Source organism: Zonotrichia albicollis, chromosome 6 (genome assembly GCF_047830755.1).
Source record: "Zonotrichia albicollis isolate bZonAlb1 chromosome 6, bZonAlb1.hap1, whole genome shotgun sequence".
Lineage (NCBI taxonomy): Eukaryota > Metazoa > Chordata > Aves > Passeriformes > Passerellidae > Zonotrichia > Zonotrichia albicollis.
This window is the reverse complement of record NC_133824.1, coordinates 13,616,436-13,637,243: the sequence shown is the minus strand read 5'-3', so window position 1 is coordinate 13,637,243 and position 20,808 is coordinate 13,616,436. Positions and strand designations below refer to the sequence as shown.

The 20,808-nt window shown below is 40.8% G+C and overlaps 1 protein-coding gene and 1 long non-coding RNA gene across 5 annotated transcripts in view; one reads left to right on the top strand and one right to left on the bottom strand.

Moving 5' to 3' along the window:
* The window catches only part of LOC141729334 (uncharacterized), a 39,690-nt gene that overhangs the window by 15,417 nt on the left and 3,465 nt on the right, over nt 1-20,808 (top strand). The gene's annotated exons all lie outside the window — the stretch shown is intronic.
* Nucleotides 2,231-20,808, bottom strand: part of STON2 (stonin 2) — a 65,244-nt gene continuing 46,666 nt past the window's right edge. For all 4 annotated transcript variants that reach the window (XM_074542524.1, XM_074542525.1, XM_026792145.2 and 1 more), the window contains 3 exons: nt 11,972-13,804; nt 5,712-5,914; nt 2,231-4,446 (listed from right to left, as the gene is read on the bottom strand). In XM_074542524.1, coding sequence (XP_074398625.1) covers nt 4,363-4,446; nt 5,712-5,914; nt 11,972-13,804 — 2,120 coding nt within the window. In that variant the 3' untranslated portion in view covers nt 2,231-4,362. The remainder of the gene's footprint in view (nt 4,447-5,711; nt 5,915-11,971; nt 13,805-20,808) is intronic.

The window sequence follows — 20,808 nt, the reverse complement described above, 5'->3', positions numbered from 1 at the left end:
TGTAGTTTAAACAAAAACATGACATCCCGTTTCAACTGATATAAAGAAATAAAATAAACCACTTCTATGAAGTTAGCCAGTGTATAGACTTATTTTACAAAATAAGAAGGTAGGAACATGTTATAAAATAACAATTAAACCAATCAATGTCAATAGTGCAAAGAATAAATTGCAAGTACGAAAGAGAGAGGGAAGGAAGGTAGGACGGATGGGAGGATGGATGGCTGAATGTTTGAGGGGTGGCTGGCTGACTGAACAAAACAGGAACATTAGGAAGACCTATGTATGTTATCACACAAAATTTTGTATCTTAGACATGTCATGATGTAGATTTAATGTTAGTGGCAGAAGAGGGTAAGTACTTCATTAAGTGATCCCTGTGTGCTGTAAATTCTTGTGTTGGTCAGTTCTAGAGATTAATACAGCTATGCACGCGAGCTGCTAAGAGTAACTGAAAGAAATTTTTCACCAACTGGAACAAAGGTGACCTATCAAGGACTTGATTAGTGCACTGAAGGGCCAAGGACATGACTGAGAATTTTGGGCAAGCAAAAGAGCAAGCACCTCCAGGCTGCACTTCATACACCTTTTCCAGTTGCTTTCATGCCCTTTCTCGTGCAATTGCTGTCTATCCTGGGAGGAGACTGCTCAAGAGGGAGTTTTAGCAGCTACCAAATAATGTGGACAGATGTTGGACATCCTATCAAGTAACTGTCAGCCAGCAACCCACCAGAGCAGGAAGATTATTTCTGCAGTGTTTGTAATGTTACTGCTCTATCTGACTCCTTCATAGGATGACTAAATTTAAATCTAAATAAAAGAACCAAAATAACATCAGTCAGTTTTAGTATTTCTCAGATGAATTCACCCATTTTCCTTTTCTAGCAGAGTGTCCATAGTTAATAAATGAAAGAGATATTAACTAAAATAACCTCAGCTGCCTGGAGATATTGTTCATCTTTACTCCTTGTGATCAAAGACACTTCATGTTTCTAGGCAAAATTCCATACAATACCTCAAGTCTTACCACAGTACAAATATTAAAACCCTAATGAGAAACAGAAAGAGGACTGAAAGTGGTAATCACTTCAGGGAGTAAAGGTATGCTTACCTTGAAGGCACATTTCCTGCATGGAGTGTTTGAGTACTACAAAGCTTTCAAATATACCAAAGGACAGTAACTGCATCTTTCTCAAAAGAAGCAGTAATCTGAAACTAGTCAGAGATATTTTTCTGCATGATTAAAAAAAAAATAAAAATCCCCACTACAGGCACTGCGTGTATCTAAATAATTTCTGCTACTTTCAAACTCACAAACTTCTCAGATCTTTTCCCTTCACTCCAATCAAGTCTGTTCAAATTACTACTATACTCCCATGGGTGAAGAGTATATGTACATAAAATACATATATGACAGTGTGTAACACTGAAAAATTGGCACTATTTAATCAATGATAAACAGTGGAGACCTCAGTAAGGGCACTTAGGATCCCAGTGTTCAAATTCTCAATGCTTGTAATGGTGCTGGACTCAAAAAATAATTCAGTTGAGACACCTGGTGACACCAACAATAGACTTCTTAAAAATTTTGGTTATTAGCACTCTTTTGAAAAATCAAACTACTTAGTCCAGTCCTTAGAAAATAAGGAAATTAAGATCTTTTGAGATTCTGGCTGGGGTATTCATCCTGAACACTTGAAAATTCAGTGGCAGGTACATCTAAAAATCTCTCCAGAGATAAGAATGGATTAAAATAACTTTCATATAAATCACAACACTTATCCAGTTTTGCCTGCATAAATTCATGATGACTGGAAGAAATACTTCTGTGTACAACTACACAAGAAAGATGAGAGTCAGGTTTTTCATCCACTGATTCTGAGTTTAAAAAAACCCAAAAAAACAGTGATGAAGTGGTAGAAAAATTAAGTAAATCCATAAAGGTCCGGTATTTTTATCTTTCAGTTACTGGAACACAGAATATTCTGTGGCCCAAGTATGACAGAGGCTGAATAGTTTAACAATTCAACAGTGATGGAAAATTATATTCCTTTTATTTTCTCCCCTCTTAAGGTGTACAACATAACTTTGCTAACTTGCCTTACTTGTGTTTCCATGAGCTATGGGGCAATAGGCAAAAAAACCAGACACTGAGCCTGCAGGTCAGAGTAGAAATGTCTCCATTTCTTTCACAAAACATTCTCACATTTTCTCAGTAACATCTCAGCACTGCTTCAGCTTGGTTTTTGTTTGCGTTTGTTTTTTTTTTTTTTTTATTTCTTGATGGTGAGATTTCAGAAACTGTACATTAGGAGCTGCAGTGAAAAGCAGGAAGACCACCCAGAAATTCTTTGACTGCCTTTGAACAGGAGTGAATTCTGAAGAGGAGTTGCCATGCAACTCATCACAGCCAGCCTGTGCCAGAGCTGAGAATCAGTCACAAATTCAGCCCTGTGCTCCCAAGTAGACAAGTTATCATTAATAATACCAGAAATTTTAATCCATTGATCTCAAAATTCTTAATAAAAATTAATAGTATTCTTACATTTACAGAGAGATGTTGCAAATGCTTAGTGTTAACTGGTGTGCTCCAAGGAGCATCCTGGGCCCAGAGGGCTACCTGCAGTGGAGTATTACAGGCTTGTCAGTAAGTCCTACAAGGATTGAGACTTTACATATTTACACCATTTACATGTACACCATTTACAGTGGTGTACCTGTCAAAGTATGGGTCACTAGGGTGATGCACGCTTGAAATGTAGGTGCATATAAAAAAGGCATTTAAAAGTTCCCTACAATTTATTTTAAATTCTACAACTACCAGTTTCAGACTCAATGAAATTAATTTCATTATTTATTTGTGATTTTAATGTTGTAGTAATTTTTATAGGAGTCACAGTGAAAGTGGTAAGTCAAGAGTGTATTAACTTTTTTATATTAAATGTAAAATGAAATAAATTTATAAAAAAGCTTTCATTTTAATTCATTATGATTTTAAATTACATTGCCAAAGTTTTCCAAATGTGTATTTTATAGTCAGTAGTAACCTTTCAAAAGATAAATGATTTAATAAATTACTTACTTTACATTTAACATTACGAGACAGAATATTACACAAGCCATAGAAACAACTAAAAATGGGTACTTTTAACACTGTTTTCTCTGAAAATATGTGTGAATGAGTGATTTTTATTTAGAAAGAAGTTTTAAGACTTGTTATTACTTCCAGGTAAGTGGGGATAAAAAATCTCCATGATAGAAGCTTGTTAATTTTTGGAAAGAGATTTTGGAGCCCAGTTAATGGGAGTATTATAAAGATACAAGTTACTTATATTGTTGGTTCAAGATAGAACATGAAAATAATATTGTGCTGGACAGAATTCCAAGGATTTTCAGGAAAACAAACAACATTTTCTGTTAAAGTAATTGTGTTCTGACATTTTCAATTACCACCCATTTTACCCATCCAAGAAAACATACAAAAAACCCCCAAACCCAAAACTAAACCCCCATGTTTTTCCCTTAAATATCTTTCTAGGCAGGAATGATCTAATCTTAGCAAAGTCCCTCTGGTACCTCCACTACTGTAACACACATTCCCTATTACTAGCAGCCACGACCATGTTCAGTCAAGGTACCAGAACAGCTCAGACTACAAAGTAAGAATTTTAAGAAATCGCAGAGGCATTCTTGCAACTTGTGCAAACCCTGTGAAAATGTGCACAGTGACATGTTACTCCAGGGATGACAGGAAGGGCTGAACAGAGGGACAGCTCTGTGATCAGCTGTCTTGTCCATAGTTCATCTCCTTCAACACAGAGACCATTCTCTTTGTTTAAGATGCAGAGTGTGTTGATTCTTCAGAATGATGCCCAGGTTTTTCATTCTGTGGACCATTTCAGAAAGGAGATTTTATATAATTTTCCACTCGATCCCTGAATTTTATTTGGCAGTTCAGAAGGAAGCAATTCAGTCAAAGGCCAAACCAAAAGGCATTGAAACAAAATGCTTAATGTGGGAGGGCAAGATTGTGAGATAAAGGCTGTTTTCTGGTGTGGCTGAGATGGTTGCCAGACCATACTTGAGTGCAGAACCTAAATGGTGAAAAGGCAGAAAAGGCAGGCTTGTACTTTACTGTACAACTGCACTGGTTCCAGCAAAAACCCGTGGATCCCCCCCAAACAAACCCTGACCACATTCTTCTCAAAGTATGGAATTATAAAAAAATTATACTCTTCAGAGCATTATTTTAAAAGTAGTAGTCCCTAATTTTTTAGAAGAAAAATACCCAAGCCCTGCAAGTCCTTTCTTCCAGGTCTTTAATTTGACCAACCCTCTTGGTACTTGCAGACTGATCTTCCTTTATTGTGTAGCACATTCATTGACATCTGCAGTCCTTTCTCCCTTCAGATCCTCATTCAAGCTTTTTTTCTGCTCTATTTCGACCTGGTAGAAGAAAAAGAGGAAGAATATTTCTAATGAGAAAGGAAAACAAAAGATTCACAAATCTTTCTCTGTGGTGCTCTTGTGCTCAGGCGAAGAAACTCTTGGTGACCTGAGAGGGCTGCGAGGAAAAACAGACTGAGGATCAGGGAAAATTGGATTTTATTTACTATAAGGATTTTCAGCCTAATCTAAGCAGTTCTACAATTCAGCAGTGTCATGAAATAATTTCCAAAAGAGATAATGTCATGCAGAGAACTCACATGACTTTATATTCATTACCATTCCCAGCTGTACTCTGAATTCAAGCTCAGAACCAAATCTGCAGATGATAGGTGGCATCCTAAGTGACAGCAGAAAATCAGCCTTAATTATAAATTCTGAGAAGACTCATGTATAAAGCAAAGAGAGATTTTAAATGATCTTGAGTTTGAAGAGACCCATAAGGATCATCAAATCCAACTCCCTGCTTCTTGAAGCAGTGCCTAACATTACCCCAAATCTCAGCACATTCCCTGCTGTCCTCAGGCTCAGAGGTGCTTTGGCCTACAAATATCACTTTGGATTGGGATAGGGCCAAGGGGATCTATGTTTGGGTTCTAAATTTCCACATCTCCAAAAACTTGGGAATAATCCAATGTTTTAATTCTTAAAAGAGATACTTAAGAAATATTATCTCCAGTGAATTTAAGAAACTACTAAAAATATAATTACAATTATCAGTAAAAATATTTGCCATGAGAATATTTTCAGAATCTCTTTATCACTGCTCTCAAAGAAGGCAATGTAGGATGCCAAATTCTCTGCTGAGTATTCAGGTAACATGCAAATTTACTGAGATATTTTGGCAGGTACATACATAGTGCACTTTCCTATCTGCTCCTCTCCTTAGGGCAGGCAGAAGAAAGAAGTATTTAAGCAGAGAAATGTGATTCTTTTGTCTGCAGTAGGACTCCCACAGTAGCACTCCCACTAGGGAAGAGCAGCAGAACTCCTGCTCAAACTCTCCCTATCAGCTAATCTCCAGGAGCTGGCTGTGTGCACGCTCTTCCACAGACAAATGCAAGCAAATTTATTCCATCTTTGCTGAGATAATCCACTGCTTATTTGCCATGAATCAATAGCTGCACATGGGTAGCTACTGCACACAGCCTGGCATGAACCAAATTCCCACCTCTATTGTCCACGGTATTTTCTTTGTCCGCCAATACTTTCAAGACAATGAAGCACACAAAGTAACCATGGTGATCAGCGCTGCTCAGTTTTACCTTGTAGCTGTAGTGTGCTGAATAGTTGACCCACTTCCTGACATCGGTCTTGTCCTCGACAGAGATGGAGCGGACAGCGGCTTTGGACGCAGAAGTGGTGGGCATGTCAAATTCCACATCTACATAGCGGACAAAACTAGAAGGCACTTCCCGGTCAGAGCCAAGCTCTAGGTGACAGAAAAAGCAGTGAGGATGGCCAGAAGCTGGAAAAAGAGAGTAAACAGTCATGAGAGTTGTGTCAGATGAATCAAAACACAACGCTGAGGAGAAAGCAGCATCATGAAACTGCAGGAAACCAAGAATCTCCCTAGGTGAATTAGCTCATAGCAAGTGTCTTACCTGCTTCACTGTGGCTAAAGTTACCAAAGGAATTAAACAAAATGCAAAAGGATTGCTAATCACTCTAGTTTGCTTTTAGTGGGTGAAAATACAAGAAGTAAATCAAGCACAGTAGGGTGAAAGTATTTGTCCTCTTGATTCCCTCAGTGTCTTTCACATGCTAAGTACATTGTGGCACATCCTTCTGAAATGCTGTGAAATGACAGTAAGGAAAGACAGAATTTGAAAATATTTGATGTTTATTTGAAATTGTTTTCCCCCGTTTTAACAGAAGAAAATGTACTGGATAAGGTTAAATAACTTTCTTGTGTTCAAAAAGCAGATTTCTGCAAAGCTTCAAAACAACAATTTATTCCTCACTGGAACCCATGACAAGGTGGCTAGTCATTAAGGATGGCAAGGAGAGGAGGTAATGTTTAGCTCTGTCATATGTAAATAACCTTTCTTCTTTGTTTTCCTGGACAGCAGTGATGTTTAAAAATTAAAGCAGGGACTTCTAGTCAAAATAAGTTGCTTTTTCTCTGACTGCTGCCAACTACTTAAGCTCTTGAGCAAGTAATTTAATGTCTCTGCCTCAGTTTCTCTGTTTGCAAAATGAGGATGAAAGCCTTCACAGCAACACAGGGCTTTCTGTTTGAAATCATCCCATAATCTATGTATCTGTAAATGAATGTATAAGTAAATGAATGGAATCTTTGCCTGCCTTTATTATAGGCTTTAGGATTCCTGAACACTTGTTCACTAGGAAAATTCTTCTCCATGCAGATCAGCAAGGTGTACAGGACAGAGAAAAGGAAGGAGGAATGCAAAGTAAAGAGAACTGGGTGGGGAAAGCCCAGAAGCTCCCACTGGGAAAAGCTGGAATACACCTGCTTAGCCCAAAGTCAGCCTTGTTAAACTGAAGCCTGAAAAGCAAGATGTAGGATTTTGAAGTATGACTTGTCTCAATAGGATGAAATTAGGCAGTCTTTAGAGGGCTTAGGCATTGCAGCATCCCACCTGACTTCTGAAATAGAACTGGGAAAAAAATTCTACTCGGCGTAAGTCTGGGTAAGAATTTCATCTAGAGTTAGCCTCATATTTCAAAATGGTCTAGCCAAAGTTCCCTCACTGCTGGAATGTTTGTAAAATAATGTGTGTGCAGCAAATGCAGTGAGAGGCTGTGCAGTTTAGCAGAGCCCAAGGATATCCAGCACCATAGCTGGAGACAAGTTATGAACGAATGGGTGCAGTTATCAAGCAGATACAGAAGCTCAAGTTCTTGCAAGCATTGAAAATACATCTGCTTTTCATCAGGATTAATTATCCCAAGCAGAGTACTGACTCATTTTCCCTGGTTCTAGAGCGAGCCAGGATCTCTGTTTGACAGCCCTGCCTGGCTTTTCATAGATGGACATTCTTTTTCTGGATCAAGAGCTGTGGTACACAGCAGGCTTTCCTGCTGGTCCTGCCCACCACAGGAGAGCAGCAGCCCCAGGAGCTCTCAGGGAGCTCTCAGGGAGGTCACTGTGCCCTCCAGCACTGCAGTGCTTTTGCTCCTGGCCAGTTCTTGAGCATGGCTGTGGTGAGCACAGCCATGGTGGCAATGCAGTTCAGGATGTGACACGGGGCCCCTGGGTGACACTGCACTGCTCTCTGGTACTGCATTATGAAGATGCCTAAAACTGGCTCCGAAAATCTGTGTTCAGCACTCAGTACTGGCAACCAACCCCCAGTCTCAGGCTCCCCCATCCTTTCATGGCTCTTCCCTCACACTGTGCCACTTTCAGCAGACTCCTCATTGTAATCCTTCCTGCTCATCTGCTTTGATATGCTTTCCCTCTCTAGTTTGCTGTGGGTTGCTCCCTCCTCCAGCTGGAGAATGCCAGCAGCCCAGGAGGAGTGGCTCTGTTCCCTGGTACGGGCCACATCACAGCTGCAGAACGTTCAGCTTGTGCTGTGACACTCCTGAGCTGGCACAAGCTCGGCTGCTTTTGGGGGAATGTGTGTGAAGGTATCACTGGGAAGTGTTCAACTGGGCTTGAGCACACTGCAGGCCAGGTGCTTTGGAGAGCTGAGCTTTTCAACTCTTCATAATTTTCATAATTTCAACTGGATACTTGGTAACATCCCCTCCCCCTAATCAATTGCATAAAAATTATGAACGTTATTAATTTAAACCAGCTCGTTGTGGTAGATAACAAGGTGAACAGATTAAGAAAGCAACTGATCCACTGAATCTACTGCAAAATTACCTAGCCCGTCAGTGTTCATTACTGTTCTGGACATGAGGCTTACAGGGCACCACCTCTATAGACTGCTCAACAGGCTTATTCAGAGCTCTTTCTCTAGAAAGAGGCACCCTTCTTAGTAAAATCAGGAGGAACCCACAGACTACTTTTGTTTTGCACCTCTTGTTTCCTTGAGCTACCACCAGTTTGTTCTGACAATCAAGGATCTGATAATTAATATATATGCAAGTGTAACTGTGATTGGAGAGAATGTGCTCCAAATGACTCATGACACTCCAAATGTCCCAACATGTTTGGATTAAAAGATATAATCTACTTCAGAAAGTATTTCAGGCAGCATGCCTGGGATCCACAGCCAAACTAGAGAAAGTTCAAATCCAGATCCAAGGCTCTGCATAGATGTTACATCCCTGCTTCACAGAAAGAGCCTTTTCCCATGATCAAAGACTGTTTGGATGTTTCTCTAGTATTCTACTGGTGGATTTAAGAAAAAAAAAAAAAGAACATGTGAAGCCCAGCCAGCAGCAACTGGATCTGTAAATAGCCTGCAAATAGGCATTCTTCCTCAGATCTTTTGTTCATAATAATTCTAAATATGTCACAGGCAATAAAGTTTACCAAACTGTAAAAATGGGCAAATATTTGCTATGTGATTTCAGCAACGTGCTCAGTAGAATCCAGTCCCAATTTTTTTCTTTAGGTCAAATCACAGTCAGAGTATGCACTGTCCTTCATTTGTCACATGCTTTTCAATGTTCAGTCATAAGCAGATACTTTGGCTACAAAATACTACAGACAGTGCTGATAACACTGTCTCCTAGAGTGAGAGTGCAAAGGGCCCCATCCCATTAGAAAGCACAGAAAGAAAAAATTTAGGTAAGAGTGCAAAGCTGCTGAAATAGTTCTTAACAATCTGGGAGTTTAGGACGCTACAACCTGCATACAAGCAGTGAGTTATGGCAGGACACGCTCTCCTGGGGACGGCAGGTTTGGGGGTCATGCTCCTCACTCTACACAGAGACTGCACCAGTCCACATTCAGGGAATGGAGTGAAGCACAGGAGGCCCAGCTGACTGTCTGGAGACCTCTGGAGTTCTGGGATTGTGTTTGCAAGGGACTGTGTGTCAGAGCACACACTGTGGATGAACAGGAAGTCCCAAAACGTGTGCCTACATACGTACTCCTGTGAGCACATCTGGCAGGCAGGCACATGTGCTGGAGCACACACGCAATGCATATGCCCCAAGTGGTGTGGGCCTGTTGTGTGGCCTCTGGAGGCAGGTGGAGCTGCAGGCTGTGACCACCTGCAGCACTTCCCTCAGTTCCAGTGTGATGCCAGTACTCCTCCCCTGCTCTGGAGTCCCAGGCATCAAAGCAGGTCATTACCAGGCCAAATATTTATGGAAGACCCAGCGCGCTCTTAGGGGTGAGTAACAGATATCACAGTAAGACAGCATAAAGTGTGAGTCAGTGGACTCATAGTTTTGTGTTTAGTGCTTGAGAACTGCATCATTTATGACAACTTTGCAAATACATGGAGTTATTACATGACTTGTGGATGGGGCTGGATACAGCCAAACGTGCGCAAGGCTGGTAGTTAGATCCCACATGACTATCACCTGGACAAAAGCATATGTTGTCCATCAGGCAAATCTAAGAGGGAGTGGGAATGAATCCCTCTGAGTACCACTTAATATACCTCTTTGTTTGCCATATGCTTTGAGAAAGGAGAACCATGGGATGGAGTGCCACCAATAAGCAGAAATAGTTCCTGAAGGGCAAGGTCAGATTTAAACTACTTGGCCTGCCCTGTCATCACTCTGGGATTCCCTCCCTCTCACATACCTCATGTGTCTTGGTCAAGACAGTGCTTCCAAGGCTCTTCCTTTCCCTGAAATAACATCTGATCTGACCGGAGGGGTGAGGACACTCTCTTCCTCTCAGGATGTAAACAAATACCAAGTGCCCTGCGTTTTGCATGATGACACTGATGGATAGATGCTCTGTGGCAGGAGTCCAACAACAGCAACAACTCTGTAATGTATTTCCTTCCCCCTGTCACAGTGTATATACAATAAAGAGTCACGATGGGAAAGAAGGAAACAAGAGGCACAGATCAGTATCTCCCTCAGAGTAGCAATGAGGCAGCATCACCTTGCAGGAGGCAGCAGAGACAGGGGTTTGCCTCTTCTCCTGGTTTGCTACTGGCATGTTCTGTGATTGTGTTAAAGTCTGAGGGCTTTCGTTTCCTCAGCTGTGATGTCTGTATGGCACACTGAGATCTTTGCAGAGAACATACCACAGAAGGCCCAATTTCACAGCATGCCATTCCCAGAGCCGGTGCAGATGGCATATTGAGATTTTCTTCATAAGCATGTTATTGCTCATAAGCAGCCTGGGGTGAATTTTTCATTGCTGTATTTCTCTCAAGCTTCCAAGCTCTGTCTTCCTCCACCTCAGTCTACAGCAAACCTGGAGCCTTCCCTTTTGCCAGTGATACCCCTCCAAATTGGTAACACGTGGTGTAAACTGCTGTCCTTGGGCTGAAACGTGACCCAAAAGACTAGGATATCTGGATCACTGTTTTGCTGACACTATAACTCAAACTCAGGAAAAACATATAGAGAGTGCCAAATGTGGTATGACAATGAGCTTTCCTTCAGGGAACACTGAAACCCTCCCAGTGACCCAGATGCATTACTACAGCATTAATACTGAAAAGTCCGTATCATTTGTAAAATTCTAGATCAGATAGGTCAAGAAGTAGAATTTACTACACCTAAGAATAAGCCTGACTTGTCCAGCTTTATTGTGCACTATGGATGCCAGACAGCAAATAGAACAACTACCAGAAATGGCCAAAGGGAACAGTAGCTTGTCTACATCATTTTCATGTTTAATTATGACCATGCTACTAGAAATACAAAGACTTGGGATAGAAATACAAAACGGGTTTCATGTTGGTATTCTCTCTTCAGGTTTAAGCTGTAATTCCCTCTCTGTACTGATGCCACAAACATAGCCACAAAATGGTGTTTGGAAACGTTTTTGTTTTTTTTTTTTAATGGTTGAGCAATGTCTTCTGTTCTCCTACAGTCCCCACATCAGACAATTCAGAGGCATTAACTGTGGCATATGCATTGAAATACGTAGCACTGTCCCAGTATGCTTGGAAAAGATAACACAGTGCTGGAGCTACAGCAATATATCTGATCCTGTCATTAAGCCCCACAGTATAGAATCTTGCTTCTGCAAGTTACATGAAAAAGCCTTGCTTCCAATCACAGTACTGAGCACACAGATGTTTGATGCCTAGGTTTCAGAATCACAGAACCATTTATTGGAAAATATCTTTCAGATTATCAAGTCAAACCATTAACTTAGCACAAATCTAGTCTACCACTAAACCATCTCCCTAAGTACTACCTCTTTTAAATACCTCCAAGAAGAGACAGAGCATATTTTTGCATCTAGAAAACCTAAAACTGATTTTATCATTAGCTGTATTTGTAGTATACGTAAAACTATTACAATGAAGGGTCAGACAAATACTTGATACAACTAACTTATGCCTTTTGGTATACTACAGGGGATGATACATCTCTCACCATTTAAACTCAGTATTTCTTATCTTTCAAAATACGTGATTTGTTTTAGTTTATTCCTGCAGAGATGGTATGTGGCACTCACCTGAGTTTTTGTCAGGCAGTCGGTTTATCCTCCATACAATGGAATTAAAGGCATGCTCGTATTTGGCAGTTCCCAAAGTTACTCTCATTACTGGCTCAGAACCAGACAGACTGGTTGATCCAAAAGTGGCTCCCTTGTTCACCTTGGCTTTCAAAGATTTCTCCCCCAGGACACTCTCCCTGCGGAAGTTCTTCACCCACTCACTTGGCACGGGGTAGCGGATCATCACGTTTTCACAAGGGACCTGAGTTAAAGGGTCATGGTTGGAAGAGAACCCCGTGGACATCATCAGCCAGCTCTGCACCTCCACCTCAGCACCATTGATGCTGGCAGCTGTCCTCAGAGTAAAAGGCAAAGTTTTCTCAGCAAAGACAGTCCTGAATCTCATCAGTTCAAACCGACAGGCATCCAAGGGGTTGAACAGGATAATACGGGAGTTATTAAACACATCCTCATCCACACATGAATGGAAGCGGCAGCTGTATAATTTAATCCACTTAGTGGTAGTAGTGGGCATAATATCCTGCCTTGCAACTATTTCATTCCCTTTGATCAGGATATCATTAAGGCCCAGTCTGCATTCTGCCAGGCCAGAAAGGAAGCTGAGAACATAGATATGAGTCAGCACACTGTGCTGGAGAATCCCACTGTCTCCCTTGGCCAAGATGCCATGAAACTCATCCCTGACATCCACAGTGATTTCCTCTTCTTGATAATTCAGTCCCACTGTGCTCAGATCTGTTGATGAAGCTGGCAAGTTCATCAGTGTGTCTTGCACAGCAGTGATGAAGCTAAGGAAGTCTTCATAATCTGTAGTCCCAAGCTTGATAATTTGCTCTCTCTCTGCAGTGTGTGCAATGGCCGGCTTAGGCTGATACTTCTTTTTCTCCTTGTATGTTGTGCGATCCAACCGCACGCTGTGTATCCTTCCATTCTCATCGTAGTTCTGCAGCTTGCGCTCTGAAATCTCATGATTGATTTCAAGTTTGAGCTCCCGAAAAGGCTTCTCGAGTCCCTTCTCATAAAAAAGCTGTATACATCCACTGTTAGTCAGCTTGACGTATATTGGTCCCCAGTGCCTCGATGACATAATGTTCTTCTTCTCTGGGATCCTCAGCATCATTGGCCATCCATCCTTTGGCTGAGCTGGTGCCAGGTTAAATAAAGCTGCATCCAGATCATATGGCATCATGGGGTCATCATCAGGCAAGGCAGAACAGCTCATGCCATCTGGGTCTCCAATCTGGAGCTGTTTGAGCTGCTCTACAGCATCTGTGTGTGTTACAGTCTTGTTTGCCTCATGGAAACTGACGGTATCAGGCTCTTGATGGAGAATAATGAGAGAGTCTCTTTGGCTTTTGCCTGGAGCACTGGAGACAGAAGAGCTTTTGGAACGCCTCTCTTGCTCCTCAAAGAATGAGCTGAATGGATTGATGGGTGAGGGTTGGACATCTCGAAGAGATTCATCCAGAAAGGGATTAGTAGCACTCCATGGTGGTGTTTCAACAGAAGGCAGCTTGGTTAAAGAAGAGAGATCTAGTTTTTGAATTCTGGAGAGGTCTCCCAATGTACTTTTAGGACGCTCTCTTTTTTTTAAAGACGTAGTGAGATTAAAGTTAACATCTGGAGCCTGTGTTTCTGCAGGTGGGGTATCTGTTTTCAAGGGAGAAAGGCTCTGTGGTGCAAAACTGACTTCATTGTCATCAAAAGTCACCCAGCTGGGAAAGCGAACTGTGGTTGGGGTAGAGGAATGGCCATTCATGGAGGTGTTCTGCTGCCAGTTGACAGCCTCCATATCTATCTCTTCATCTTCCTGGAGAGACGAGGAGTTGTCTTTAAAAAAAGAGGGGAGGGGAGGAAATTTCAGCTAGTTATTCTGGAATTACCTAGTTCACTCCTCAAAAAAACCCTCAGAGTCTGCACACTCAAGGAAGGCCTATTCATATGTTGGGCAAGAATTAGATAGTCAAAAGACTTGGCTAAAATGCTGAGGAGTCTGACAAGAATTAATTAAAAGATACACAGTTGAACACAGAAAAGGAATCCAGAAAGACATATTAAAGGAATGACAGCAATGATTGTACTGATCTCATCCCAACATAACGACCTAAAGGAGAAACCATATGTCACGGTGATTTTTTAAAACTTCCCTCTCTAAACTTTCAGGATGCATTTCTTCTCTACAGTTATCTTCTGTTATTTGCCTGGAATGTTCCCTCAGTCTTATTACAATTTTGCTCCCTTTTCTCCATACGCTTTGCTCCAGAGAATAATCCAGTAGGAAGAGGAATGAACATTGAGGAAGTGCACATCTGCAAACTGTCCCCACGTACTTGTCTGTGCATTTGCCATTACCACAAAAGCACATGGGGTAGGATGATGGAAGTACAAAAGGTGCCCAGGTGTGATTTTTCCCCAGGATGTGTTCAGCAAAGAGACTCTTTGTTGTACCCAGTGTGCAAGACTCTGACAGTCCTTGGATGTCTCTGAAACATCTCTTAGTGAAGCTGTGATCTAGGGATATATCTTAGGATAAGGAAAAACATGGTTTTAACTTGTGTTGTGGAAGCTGTGCTCATCCTCTCTCAGGACAGGGCACCTATGAATGCTATTTTCCTAGTCTCAGGCTCTGCCAATACACTTCCTAGAAAACTGTACCACAGTGCGCTATTTCAGTCTGAGCTCTTTCCAGGATTGTTGTAGTGGTAATAAGGCGTTTTCCAAAATAAGCACAAATTCTCAGTGTTAAGAAATGTAATGATCTTCTTTCCGTTTTTTTCCTACTGAGCTAATGAATCAGAATGCTCTAAAAAATGAGCAGCCAGCATGTACTTATATTCTGTAACTGCACCATGTTTGTTCTACATGACACAGCAGTGCTGGCATTTGTGCTTTTTGCTTCTCCCAGACATCCCATGTTTTACCCAAGTCACTGTTCTTCAGTACAAGCAAGAAGTAAATGCAAAATGTAGCACTGTGGTATAGTTGTACACCTGTGATTTGAGTGTAATTTACAGCAACAACACTACCAAACTATTTAAGTCATTATTTAAATTGCCACCAGTTCCCAAAAAAGATGAGCTTGATTTCCATTCTGCCTCAGCCATAACAGACAATTTGAATTTTTATTTCAGCTACAATTTAGAATATGAAATAGGGAATAATCATGCTAGCTGAAGTGCTGCCATGAGCTCATTATAATCTCTTGGCTAACTTGATATTCTAGTCCTCTCATTCCAGTAAGTTTACCCAACCTTCTGATCTAAGGACAAAACACATCAACCAAGTTCTAAGGGTTATTACAATTGAAAATTATATATGAAGGTGAATGATATCCATTTATTTTTCAAGCCACAGCAATACAAAGCAATAACAAGAACAGACAGCTTTTAAAGACTAGCCATGCATTGCAAAACTGTTGAAAAGGACAGTCTTTGACATACTATCTTTAAGGACTCTAGAAGCTTTTGTTGACTTTTTCCATTGATGTTTTGACTTTTTCTATCAATTATCTTTCTACACAGAAGTCTGTGTTTATAGGAAAGATGGACTACTGCATTTCAGGTGTTTGTGCTTACAGTGCTTCACTGGCCAGAATTATTTGCCTGGTGTCCCCTCCAGTCACACCACCCCTTGCTGCTTGGAGAAGGAAAAGAGCATCTTCCCAACAAACAAGACTGAATTAACCATTAAGACACTGGTGTCATACTACTAGAACAGCAGTAGTTGCAGTTGTAAGCCTCACTGCACTATGCAGGAAGCTATCAATCATTTTCCTCTTCTCTGTTTATCTTATTCAACTGGAGAAACGAATTAATTAAATCAGAGCCTTTTCACTCTTCCTTGAATAAAGAAAATGTTCAAGAGAACAAAATTAGTTTGTAATGCAGAACTTTCTTGAGTGATTTAATTTAAAAACACTCAGTATTTTTATTGTGTTATGTTTATTGAGTAGTTAGAACTCTGGTTCATAAAAAAAATTCAGTACCACCAGCGCGTCAGATATGGTATAGAATAAATGAAAAAATATTTCAACAATTCATAGTCTGTGTACAGTGAACTCCCCTTTCTCTTGTACAGATCTTGGCTGCAACTACAGTTTTATAGAAGTTCCTTATGTGTTCTGCAGTGTGTACTATACAGTGCCCTAAGAAATCAGAATGTGTCTGGCTAGTCTTAAAAAACCCCAAGCATCTGTAACATATTGTGTACAAAACTGATAAATTAGATTTGTGCAGAAAATATCCATATTCAGAAAATGCTTTTCTGAATATGGATCACTGCTTACTTTTTAGCCTGTAAACACTTGGAAGTTAGTTTATTAATATTCTTAGACAGAATTACAGTCAAGAGCAAGCACACAGCCTATCCAAAAATCACCAGCAAAGAGAGATATACAGCTTTGAAGTGTAAGTGCCTGTGTCTCCAATCCGTACCAATTTATCATTTGAACAGTAGACTCCAAATTCATGTAAGTGTACTCCAGCAGCTCATGAAAATAATGGACAAGGTTGTTAGTGTCTTGAATAAACTGTTACATCTTTATATCAGGCAGTAATTTCATACTCCAAGTAAAAGCACTGCTTATCACTTAAACATAGATTTCTTCATTGTTTTTTTTTTTTTTTCAGTAAGTATGGCTACTCTAAAAAGAAATTGAGGTAAACGCTTTTTGTTCTCTTTACATATTGAAAGAGTGGAGTTCTTCTCTCATGTAACACAATGGTAGTGAATGGGTCCCAGAGCTACTATAGAAAAAGAGGTTGCTTGATTTCGCCCATTTGAGAGCCACAGATCAGGAAAGCTCCTGAAGATCAGTTCATGTGTTTCCATTAGCTGGCCAGAAGGTGGTACATTAACATTAATATAATTGTAAGAAGTGTTCAAGATTTTTACAAGATATAGACAACACTATGCCTGTTCAAAGAATTCACATGCTCCATGTGACATCATACTATTTGCTTATAATTAAATCCAAGTTGTGAACAGATCTCACCTAAGTGGTGGAGAAAAGATCAAACCTCCTTCTACCTGAGAACTTATTTCTATTAAACAAACAGGTATATTCATAAAGTAATTGTCTTAGCAAGTAAGCATGCCTACATGATTCATTACAAAGCACCTTCATTTCTACCCCTGAAGACATGGCACAGATATGACTGACATATTTTTCCCACTATGTCATCTAACTGAGCTCTCAGCAAGGTGTGCTCAGCCCACAGATTACCAAGACAGTGACTACACCCTACACTTAGTCATTGCTACAGCCACGGGAATACTTACACTCCCAGTCTGGGTAGGCAAGGCAAAGCCTGTGTGTGAAGGGACAGAGCAGAGCTGGAAAACACCAAATGAACCTGTTTCAGCAGAGAGATCAATAAGAGAATTCTGCAGAAGAATGAATCACACTACTTCATCTTTCAAGGAGCAAAGAAGAAGAAGACATGCACAACATTTTTCAAAAGCGGTTCCTTTAAAGGTACTTTGGCAAAGATAAATGAAGGTAGTTTTCCTCAATGTACTTTGGACTTTGCTTCTCTCCACAGATGTCTGCCTCCCTCTCTGATTTTAATCCACAGTACATACAACATATCCTTCAATAGTGGAGCTGCCACTGAGATGAGACTATTGACCTCATGAAGAAATTAGAGTGAATAAGGAAACAGAAATGTATCTGCAAGCCCAGGATGCTTCATATAATTGGTATCTGGCAAGAAGGATAAATCTGCAGCCAGCCCTATAAATGCAAAGATAATCCCACTCCATCTTGGAAGAGCTGATGCTACCATCCATTGAACAAGCTCTATTTTGCAAAAGGCAATCACTTAAACCTCTCACACACAGACAACACATTACTTCATTATGCCATAACTTTTCAAACAATATATGGTGAACCAGTAACAAAATATAAAGGTTTGCAGACCTTGTTAGTTTTGTCTTGGGTACCTGAGGTAATACCACAGGGAACAAGTCTCTCATTTGCAGTGCCAGACTGCAGGTGGAAACGTGCCAGCTACTGCATCTCCTCAGAATCTGGGGTCCCTCTGAGCAGCATAAGCTTTGACAGCAAAGCAACACACTATGGCCTCATGTCTTGAGTTATGGATTCAAATGGCTGCTGCAGTACTGCACAGGTGTGGGGTCTGGCCCTCCTGAATAAATGTGAGGAATGTTCCCATAGCTATAGGAAAATCCAAGTCAGGAGACCATTGTGTGTGTTAAGTGGCTGAAGCACTCTGGGTTTGCTATTGCCAGTCCATCAGTTCAGAAACTGTACTGGCAGTGACCACAAATGGTAACATCAGCTGATGACAACTTGGTAGTCAATGCAAAATAACTGGTTCTCTGATTCCTAGGTGGACACTTCATGCATGGCTGAAACCACCCCAGCTATCTGCTCAGTCTTGTGCTGATTCTTTAGCATAAAAAGACAAGTCAATACACAGGGATGTTGAATAAGCCTGTACCACTGCTCCATCCACTGCTCACAAAAATAAACACTGCACATCATTTAGAAAGAGACAGGATATTTTACATCTTCAAAAACACTACTGCAAACACTACAGGCTCCTCACAACATTTAAAAATAGTAGCAATAACTTCCTCATGCCTATGCCCAAGGCATTTCCCAGGATCAAGTTTTATATCATATCAAGTCAGCAGCTCACATCCTGTCTGCCAGATTTGTCTGCATATCTCAGGTCATGTGGTCAAGAGGTAATCTCATATTTATACACTACCTTCACGCAGAGCACTATCAAAATGATTTACAAGTTTGCTGATATTTAAAACAAACCCAAAGACCCATTTAGAAATTTCTAATGGAAGATTCTGTGGAAACTTCAATTTCAGTCATGTGTTTTAATAATTTAGTTGCCTGGTGAACTGTGGAGAAAAACGTGTTTCATAGACAACACAGGTGACATATAGCTATAAATTACAGAAGATAGCAGTGCTCAACTTTTGCCTAATGCTAATACTTTTCATGCCTGTAGCTTGTTATGCAAACATTTTCTGTTTAAAATGCAGACAAGGCCATGTAACTGCATGAGAGTAGACAGTTTGGCCACTTCTTGCCTCAAGGCAGATGTAAGCTCCAGGCCACAGGGAAGTTTTATGAGCTAACAGGTGAGGTGCTCAGTGAAAAGGTGAGAAGAGCTGTAACAAAGCCATGTGTGTCTGAATTTCGGGTTTTTTTTAATTTTGGAGGGATTTTTGACATGTAACACAAAGGACTGAAGGTAACTGGCCAGAAATAGTGTGATAAAACAAAAAGGACATGATCTACATGCAATGCCTGACCCACATAGATATCACTGAAGATGAACCTGCCAGTTCAACACCCATCCACACCCTCAATAAAAAAACAGTAGTGTGTCACAGGAATATGAATATGACACAGGAATGGGCAGCAAAAGTCTTAGGTGCTAATCTGAACCATGTGACTGTCTAAGCGACCATCAGCTAGCAATTTACAGCCTCTGCTCCACAAGTTTTCTCTCTGTAGCAAAACAAAAATACTGATGTAATGGGAAGTGTTAATGGTTGTTGTCATGTGTGTTTGATAAATAGGCTATCATAAGTCATGTGAAAGCCTGTGGGTTTTCTAGACACCATAAAGGATAAAGGGAATAAGCAAGGAAGCTCCTGTAGGGAATAAAACAATTGTAGAGAGTAGAAGATGTGGCCCTTGGCTGAGCAAAACTTATGTGTGTCAAGCTCTTTGTGCACTGGCCATTGCAAGCAAGTGTATCTGGATGAAAACAGAGAAAGGTGGAGAGACTGGAGTAAACAGCTAAGGCTCAATGCTTACATACTGGACTGGCTGAGAACTGCAAGGAGAAATGCTGGGCTTTTGCTTCATCCTGTTTGCCCCTCCCACAGGCTAAGAAACAGGGTACTGTCCACACTATTTAGGAGGATTCTACCAAAAAATACTAGAGGCAAGTGAAAAAGGTTTATCAAGACCTTGGAAAGAAAATGCTTGCAGTAATAGATTGTGAAAAATGCTTCTTACAGTGAGATAGGCACCAGCTTATTTGGTTATTGTTCTGTTATTGTCTTCAAAATTCATACTGGGCTGTTGCTAAGGTGGTTACAGGGTTGAGTCAGGATGCTGCATTGCCAGTTTTCACCTCTCGAGGCCTTTAAAGATATTTAAAGTGTGTTTTGGATATATGTTGAGCATGACAATTCAGAGACAGAACACAGTAGGAAGAAATATTCCCACTGGTGGTAACCTAACTCCAGCCTCCTTTATAGTGACACTGATCTCAGTTTTTGCCTATTCAAAAAAAAGTGATGCTGCAGGGGCTGTCTTGGAGGGTGTTATGAAAAGCATGGCTGCGCTGTCAGAGTTTGTGCTTGCCCTGCCAGTCTGATGAGCACAACGTACCATCAACAACTTCAGCCAACTCTGGAAAATAACAGAGCTGACCCAGCTCACCCATTGTATACATATAACAAAAGGACTCCCAAAGAGGGTAGAAGACAGAAAACTTTCTAGCTTGTTCATTCAAATACATTTTAATTAATTGTCCTGCTATACAGCCCTCTACCCAAGTCTGAGAGTCTTGTTATCATGCTGTGGTGTTATCAGCATGTCATCTCCACCCTCAGGCAGCTGTCCACCAGCCTAGGAGGCTGCTATGACAGACTGGCTCATTTTACGATATATTGCTGTGATTGATGAGGCCATTCCCCCTTTCCTACACTCATCTGCTCCTGGCCTGAGACTCCCTTAGCACAACCAGTCCAGGCTCCCACCATAAAACCCCAGCTGTTGTGGAGCTATTCACAATTGCAGGAAATCAACAGAACCAAATACTGGGCTGCTG